The sequence below is a fragment of the Mus musculus genome, chromosome 7 (genome assembly GCF_000001635.26).
Source record: "Mus musculus strain C57BL/6J chromosome 7, GRCm38.p6 C57BL/6J".
NCBI classification, from domain to species: Eukaryota; Metazoa; Chordata; class Mammalia; order Rodentia; family Muridae; genus Mus; species Mus musculus.
The window spans coordinates 23,978,253-23,987,397 of record NC_000073.6 but is presented as its reverse complement, the minus strand read 5'-3'; the positions used below and the strand labels follow the sequence as shown (position 1 = coordinate 23,987,397).

Genomic DNA, 9,145 nt, shown 5'->3' with positions numbered 1-9,145 from the left:
TCTTGAGATGGATCCCAAGTTGGGCAGGTCACTGTACCTCCTTTCCCTCAGTCTCTTTTCCATTTTTGTCCCTGAAGTTCTTCTAGACAGGAACAATTCTGGGTCAAAGTTGTTTTTTTATTTATTTTTTATCATTTGGCAACCCCATCACTCCACTTGATGCCCTTTCTTTGTACTGGAGGAGGAATCTACAAGTTCCCTCTCCCCACTGTTGCGGATTTCATCTATAGTCCCTCCCTTTGAGTCCAGAGAGTCTCTCACCTCCCAGACCTCTGGTTCCTTCTTGAGGGTCCAGCCAACCCCAACTCCCTGAAGATGCATATTTGCATTCATTTTGCTGGCCTTCAGGTCTTCTCTCCTGTTCCACACAGCTGAATACCTGATCATGATCTCCTTTCCCCTCCCTCATGTGCCATCCAGGTCCTTCCCTCCCTCTGCCTCCAGTGATTGCTTTCTTCTCCCTCCCAAGTGGGATTGAAACATCCTCATTTGTGCCCTTCATATTGTTAAACTTACTGAGTTCTATGATTGTATCCTGGATATACTGTACTTTTTTGGCTAATATACACTTATTAGTGACTACTGCAAACCATGCATGTCCTTTTGGGTCTGGGTTACCTCACTCAGGATGATGTTTTGTAACTCCATCCATTTGCCTATTAAACTCATGTTTTCCTTATTCTTAATAGATGAATAATATTCCATATTGTAAATGGACCACATTTTTTGTATTCATTCTTCTATTGTGGGACATCTGGGTTGTTTCCAACTTCTGGCTATCACAGATAATTCTGCTATAAACATAGTGGGGCACATGCTCATGTGGATTAGTGGAGCATCTTTTGGTTATAAGTCAAAGAATATTACAGCAGGGTCTTCAGGTAGATCTATTTCCAGTTTTCTGAGGAATCTCCAGACTGATTTCTAGAGTGATCGCACCAGTTTGCAATCCCACCAGCAATGGAGAAATGTTTCTCTTTCTCCACATTTTGCAAACATGTTTTGTCTCCTGAGTTCTTGATATTAGCCGCACTGATTGCTATAAGGAGGAATCTCATTGTCCTTTGTTAAGCATTTCCCTGAGCACTAGGGCTTTTGAGAAATTCTTTAAGTGTTTCTCAGCCATTTGAGATTTCCCTTTTGTGAATTCTCTTTTTAGTTCTATACCACATTTTTGATTGTGGTGTTTGGTTTTTTGGATGTTAGCTTCTTGAATTCTTTATATATTTTGCATATTAGCCCTCTATCAGATGTGGGGTTAGTGAAGATTTTTTTCCAATCTGTGACACCTATTTTTCTTAAGGGGAGGGAAATCCCCATAAATACGTACACATCCAATACATATATAAATAAATGCTAAAATGTTTCTTTGTTCACAGACGTAATTAGCACAAGTAAGATTTTGGGTTTCATCATACTGACTGCTATAACCACTCCAGATACTTATCTTGTGAGCTCTGCTGCCTTTGGACATTCTCTGGAAGCAAAAATAAGGTTTAATGCTTGATTCTAATCTTCTAAGAAAATAATTTTGTGACTGAGGAAGCCACTGACAGACAGAGTGACAACTTTGCCTCCACATTGTTCTGATACCTCTTGTCTCCTATCGGATGCGTAGGTGTTTCTGATTGGAAAAACAATTTCACCGTGACCCAGAGTGAAGACATTGCCAAGACCTTTCAGGAGAAGATGTCCAGTGTGGATCCTGGTATCCTCCGTGGTCCTGAGACTTTAAACCTCCTAAGGCTCCTGAGCGTGAGCTGCTTTTGCTTACTTTTCTCTTTACTCTTGATGTTGTGAGCAGCTTGCACTTCTCAAGAGAGTGTGAAGTGATGTTGTTCAATGGTTGACTCTCACCTGAGTGGAGTCCAAGATAACAAAGCATATTTCTCCTAACTAAACTGAAATGAAATGTAATATATGGAAAATTAACAAGCATTTCATCTTTGAAAAATTTAGTTATAACAATACATCCTTATTTGTTCAGATGGAGAACTATGGAGGGATTCTGTTGTTATCTGAAGTTAATGTGTTAAGTTAAAAGGAGAAGAGGGTAATATTTTGATCAGGACCTTAAAACACATTAAGCTTTTTAGGGAAAATGGGTTTCACTTGTTTTAGAGCAGCTTGCTGCAGAGTGCAGTTATATACAAGAGACTGGAGGGTGGTGAGTAATTCACTGTTTCAGTCAGATTCCAACCAGAAATATTTTCACATCAAGAAATTATTGTAACCTTACTCTGATAAAATTATAGCAGTAACTATCATAACTTGTTCATACAAGATTTTCAAGACATATTTATGAAGTAAAGTATTTAATGGTATTAGTAAAGCTGTCTTCTGTGCTCAGCATTTTTAGTGACTCTGGCTTTCAACAGTTGAAGAACACAGAACAAGGACCCTTAGGGTCTCTGAAGATCAACAGTAAAGGAGAAATAGTAGGGAAACCTACAACCAGAACTTCACTGCAATGCCTCAGGAATTGGTGAGAATATATAAAAAAGGTGTAAAAGATGATACAAATAAAATGTAGAAGATAAAAGCTAACAAATGTGACTACCAGCATCAGGATAGTATGGGTTGCTTTGGTCTCAGCTTGGCTTCTGTGGTCCTGATTGAGAGTGAATATGTACTGCATTCGCTGGCGATGTCTATGGAGGAGAAGTACCATGGAGACACTGGTCCAGACCATGATGCTCATGAATGTGGCATCATGGGCAAATCGCAAGAAGACAATACCCACATTAAATCCAGAAGTGGAACAGAACAACTTGCTTTTGGAGTCATTTTTACTGTCTGTTATCTGTGGACCAGTGACCTTAATTGGAATGTAGATGTTATTTAAGACACTGAAGAACCAACAACTGTAACAAGAATAACTCACCAAATTCGGGACACTTGTTCTGAGTATAAGTTTTCCTCTATTAACAGGAACAAGAGTGAGAAATTGATGGATACTCAAGACACAGGTGGAACATAAGCCTGTGCTTCTTGCCACCATGCGAATGAAGAATTCCAATTTACATTTGAGGTCATTTTGAGGACTTCTTGGAGCAAAAGCCATGTTGTTTGGAAATGTAGTGATGAAGAGAGTCAAGGCATTGGCCACAGCTATGTGGCTTAAAATCACCTGTCTGGGCCTCTGTTTAGAACCAGTCAGGATTGGAAAGAAATTATGGACAAAGAGAAATACATTGGCAAAAGTCCCAACCCCAAACTGGCAAAGCAAGAGAATCTGAAGAGCCACTTCCTCGGTGGTTTTCAGGGATTTATCATGAGCAGACATGGAGAGGGCTTTATACAACCCTAGAGTGATGATTAGGCAGGACACTGCTATCATCAGGAGTCTGTTCTATTGTCCATGCTTATCAATTGATTTGGGATAATTTCTTCTCTTGATAAGTGAGACACTTTTCTATCACAAACAGGAACTTTGCCTGGAAAACAATGAATGGACAGTAACTCAGAAAAATATTTTTTACTTATCAAATAACTCCTGCACCAAGATAAATTTTGTATTGCACCTACATCTATATGATCAAGTTGGCGAATAACCTTCACAATAACACACATTTGGACACACCATGGGCTTTGCATATGGATAAAGAGAGGAAAGAGGCTCCTTTTTGTATGTGATTCCATCATCAGAGTTCAATACAATTAGGAAGGAGGGGATGCTGCAAATGGGATGTAACTTAATCAATAAAATAACTTAATCAATGATAAATAAGGGTCCATCAGATTTTTCATCAGAATTCAATATAATTAGGAGAGAGAGAAGGCTGCAAATGGAATGTATCTTAATCAATGAAACAACTTAATAATAAAAAGAAAATGCAACTTAAATTAATTAATATAATTTCCTCATGTTATCATAACATGTTAAAAACAATGAGTATGTTAATAAATATGTGATTACATAATCAATAAGGTTTTGTAACAAGTCAGATGTAGAAAATTAAGTTGTTGACTTTTGAGCAATTTTCATACTCTTTATCCACATTATAAAATAGAAAATATTTCTGACAAATCCACCTGTGTTTCTATTACACAGAGGAACATATGTTTACCTATTTAGCCTCCATGTGAAAAATCCCACTTGCTAAGGAGTTTCATTTATTCATATTTTTCCCAGTTTTATTTTTTGTTCTAAAAAGACTCAGGTGACAGAGTCTTACCTGCATCATCTCCATCTTCCCTTCAAAGTTATTAAGACAATCATTATTTTCCCTTTGCAAGCTGATGCTTAGTCTCTTCTTTTTACATGTTTATACGTTTTCTAAAGGAGCACAGAGGCCTTCATCTACCAGATAAAATTCAACATCTCACATACAGATGTTACATTGATTGCTGTTTTCTGCTAAGAGCAAATCGAGAAAACAGACATTTCTTTGATGCAAGCAAAATAGTAACCTATTTCAGTTAAACCGCAGTCTTGAAAAGGAATTAATGATTCATATTGACTTTAGAAGACACTGTACACTGAAGAAGGGAGAAGAAAATTCTAAGAAGTCTATGCTTGTAAGAATCCTACCTTCTGAGACACAGGATGAAGATGCTCATCTGATGTCCAGCTCAGGAATGCAAGCTTCTATAGAAGTATATCTTGTAGTACCTGCTACATTGAAGAAGTTCTCTGTGTGATTCTTTGCCTGGGAAAGAATGAGAGGAAATTCAGAATGGGTTTTAATCTCTATTCAATGCTGTGAAGGTAACCCAACAAAGTCCAGGTTTCCACTCTCATAAAATAGTAGGGTTCCTGGATATGACATCCTTCCATGAGTTTATTTTTGTGTCATCTGTGGTGTAAGTGTATTTGTCTGCATGGTGTCTTTGGGATACCTCTGATGAAGGAAAGCCATTTATCCCCAGAGCAAATTTCCATTTTTACTTTCTGATGCTTAACAATGATGTCTAGTTTGTTAGATGTTAATGAGTTCCTTAGCAGAAGTTAGGGAAGAGTTTTCATGCTTCCTTTGGGAAAACATAAGTTCTGAATTGATCTTGTGATCAGATGTGAATTTGGGCACTCAAGAGTAGAACAAGGAACTCATTATGCACATTTCTATGGAGTGCTTTATCACTACTATTTCAGTCTTGCAAAATTATGCTGACAACAAATCCTTCCAGAAAACCAGCAACATGTCATTCAGATTCTGTAATTTTCCAGGAAATTGCTTCATTCTAATTTTCCCCATGTTTAATCCCAGGACACATACTTCTGTCAAACTTATTAACTGAAGCTGTTGTTTCCCACCTGAATCCTCAGGTTATTTTCCATATCCACTTGTTTGCAGGCATATCATTACTTGTTTTCTGATATACTCATGCATCCTTATCTGAAGCCTAATATATTTTACTAGTATCAAGAGAATCTGCTTTGCAAAGAAGGAATCCTGAACAAATAAGTGATATATGGATTGAGCAATCATTTAGAAATTAATAGAAACAACCACACTCATTTATGCTCAAGGTATTATAGAAACTAGGGACTTAGCTTTGATTATCAGCGATGAAAAGTAAAACCTCAGGTTGTAAATGTAAGAAGTGTACATTCTAAATGTTTATTGATATTCACACCTGCAGCAAGATTGTCGTAGGCACAGTTTAAGTACATATATTAGGATGTATGAGAATAAGATATCATTGCACAACATTTTTACTAATGAAAATAACAGAATATAGAAGGGATATATGTGGAAATAACTTGTCATTTATCGCTCAGATACCATGTTTGTCTGGGACAAGCATACATCCATGATTTCAACTGTGAAATATATGTTGGCTAATTTACAACTACATACAGGTTATTATCCTCATACATGAATGTATATATAACGGAATAATCTTAAACGTCAGGAATTTGTTTTTTTTTTTAATTTTTAAATTGTATTCATTCATTTATTATGGCTCTAGGGATCAAACCCGGGGACTTGGGCATGCTAAGTACTCATTCTATCTCTAAGCTACATATATTCTCAGCCTGTGAATTAATTATAACTATGTTTTATTGTGGTTGTGGTTGTGAGACTTTGTTTCACAATGTAGACCAGACTGTCCTTGAACTCAGAGATCTGCCAAGAGATCACACTGTCTCCCAAGTGCTAGGATGTAAGGTATGAGCCAGCAGGTCCTGAAAGTAGCGGTTTTTTTGGGGGGGGGGTATTTATTTCATTTACATTTCCAATGCTATCCCAAAAGTCCCCCCCCACGCTCCCCCACTCACTCCCCCACCCTCCCACTCCCACTTCTTGGCCCTGGAATTCCCCTGTAATGAGGCATATAAAGTTTGCACGACCAATGGGCCTCTATTTCCACTGATGGCCAACTAGGCCATCTTCTGATTCATATGAAGCTAGAGACACAAGCTCTTGGGGGGGGTATTGGTTAGTTCATATTGTTGTTCCACCTATAGGATTGCAGATCCCTTCAGCTCCTTGGGTACTTTCTCTAGCTCCTCCATTGGGGGACCCGTGTTCCATCCAATAGCTGACTGTGAGCATCCACTTCTATGTTTGCCAGGAAACGCCAGGAATTTGTAAGAGTCATGGCATGTTGAAAAATAGACTTTAGAATACAGTGTTATAAAGGATTAAAGGATGATAATGGAACCTGAATTGTTAAATTTGGGTGTGTGTAGGATGGAAAGTAGATGAGGAAATAAGGAAAGGAATAACTAATTCTAAGTATATTTTGAAAAACTGGAGAAAAATAGTGCTTTTGAGTCATCCTGTAATCACTTGTATATTTCAGAGAAGTTTTAATAAACCTGTACTATATTAGGTGAACAGTCTCCCAAGTAGACATCATATGATGAATAATGTAAACAAACTTCAATTCTAGGTTTATGTGACTTCCTTTTCTTGCTGCTTGCCAATAAATTCCCAAAGCATTATCTACCCTACCCTTAAACATCACAGGCTATTTCCAATAGTGCTGGAAATTCTCCAAAACTAGGTAGTTGAAGACACCATACACTAGACACACAGAACATGCAGAGATCAAATTAGAAATCAAATTGGAACTTACTTTGAAGATTTTTATGCTACCTATGTGTGTACAAGTGATATAACAAAGGAGGCTGAAAAAGCTATGGGGAAACCTTTCTTAAAAGGCGTGCCATCAATGGGAAGAGAGGCCCCTTGGTCTTGCAAACTTTAAATGCCCCAGTACAGGGGAATGCCAGGGCCAAGAAGAGGGAGTCTGCAGGTAGGGGAGCAGGGCAGGGGGAGGGTATAGGGGACTTTTGGCATAGCATTTGAAATGTAAATGAAGAGAATATCTAATACAAAATTGAAAATAAAAAGGTGTGACACACAGTATTGGAGAAGGAAAGTGAACAGAAATTCCATCCTTCTGTGAACTCTGCCAGGTACAGCAATTACTGACTTGAGTCATCAAGTCATACCCATTGATTCGAGAGTGACATGAATGTTATGGGGAAACAATCTACTTTCTTATTCAAACCAAGTCCCTGTCTGTGAGCTAGAACTCATAAACAGCACTCTTTTTATTGTCTGTGGGCAGATAGGTCCTAGCAGGGAATCCAATCCTAACGTTTTCCTTAAAGAACAGAGAATGGAAACATTTCTTGATGACTTATTGCTACACCTGTAGATCAGTGTATCTCCCAGCCCTCATCAGAGAAGCTTCTAGGATGTTCATTAACACAGGAACTCTCAGCTTGTCATTGTGAGTGACATGAGTTTGGTATGCTCTCAGACCTAGAATGGATATGTCATAGCTCTCCCACCAAGCCTTACGGATCTTCATAGAATTTGGGGTGAGCAAAATTTTAGAGCCAGGAGTAGTTGATAACACCAATGAAACAATGTTTTCTGGACACATCAGGGGAGGAACAGAGATACCAATAAGGACTGCAAAAGAATTCAGAAGACTTGTACAAAATAAGCCCAACCAATATTGTTTAGTTAGTTCTTTGTCAGTAGGATAGAAGATAGAGTTTTCTGGGTAGACTAACCTCAATTGTGGAAATGTTTTCTTCAATTTACTTGTCGTCAAGTCTGTAGTGCATTTCTTTATAATAGTTGATATGATAGTTCCTATGCCCATTGGGAAGTGCTCAGCCTGGGAAGGTTTTCTGTGTTCTTTATGATATTAGGCTGAGCAAATCCTGGGGAACAAGCCAATAAGCTGAGCTTCTTTTCCTGCTTCAGTTGCTGAGTTCAGGTTCCTGTCCTGACTTCCTCCCTTGGTGTCTCCTGGTGATTGATGCAACCTGCAAACCAAGTAAACCCTTTCTTCCTTGGTTGTTTTATTCATGGTGATTTTAGGGGCCAGTGAAATGAAGTAAGACACTAACAGAATTCCAGCATGGAGTGATGAAGGTGGGCACAATCACATCACTACTTGGAGCAGGATTATTAGTGATAATTGATGATAAAGAGATCCAGTTTTTAAATGATTTAATCCCTGACAGGTTAGCCACATTGTGGAGAAGGCCATATTTTGAAAAGGAATGGATTTGATGGAACAAAAGAAAATCAAACGTTGTGTGGTTAGGGCTGAGAGAGTAGAAGTATAGAAAATCATGCAATACCACATGCCTGTAATCCTAGCATGTGAAATGTATGATGAAAATTCATCTCATGTTTGAAACTTGCCCGTTCTTATTAAATGTTATGATTCCAGGCATTGCTGCACAGCAAGGTTCTTCCTCATAAAGTTGAGGAGTAATATACAAGTTTTGTTTCCTATTCTTAAAAAAGCTTTCATATATAACAATGAATATAAATTATACATACACCACTCATTTTCTGCCATTTCTCTACTCTCTTCAATATATCTCTCATTATGCTTCACATCCTCTATTTTTATTAAAAATAGATTTTTCCACATACAGTATATGCTGTCTATAGTTTCTTCTACTTCATTTCCTCTTAGTTTCTAAACATTTTACCTCCCAGCCAGATCTATTCCCTTTCTCCCTTTCATTAGGAAACAAACAGGCTTCTAAGGGATAATAGTAAAACTCAAAATATTAACAAAACCAGTAAAAATAATAGAACAAAAAAGATAAAACAAAAACTAACACATCAAAATTGGACAAGACTGACAAACAAAAGGGTCCAAGATAAGGGACTAGAGTGAGAGATCCACTTGTTTAGATATTCACAAATCCCCT

The 9,145-nt window shown here is 37.8% G+C and overlaps 1 protein-coding gene across 1 annotated transcript; it reads right to left on the bottom strand.

Annotated features, from left to right (window-relative positions):
* Window positions 1-2,349: 2,349 nt before the first annotated feature.
* On the bottom strand, window positions 2,350-3,437 carry Vmn1r181 (vomeronasal 1 receptor 181). Its single transcript, NM_207546.2, has one exon. It carries the CDS (start codon window positions 3,284-3,286, stop codon window positions 2,372-2,374), a length of 915 nt encoding a protein of 304 aa, NP_997429.2. The 5' UTR covers window positions 3,287-3,437; the 3' UTR covers window positions 2,350-2,371.
* Window positions 3,438-9,145: the final 5,708 nt, after the last annotated feature.

Excerpts from the sequence above, each read along its gene's own strand:
- Vmn1r181 (NM_207546.2), bottom strand. The coding sequence starts at position 3,286 with ATGTCTGCTCATGATAAATCCCTGAAAACCACCGAGGAAGTGGCTCTT.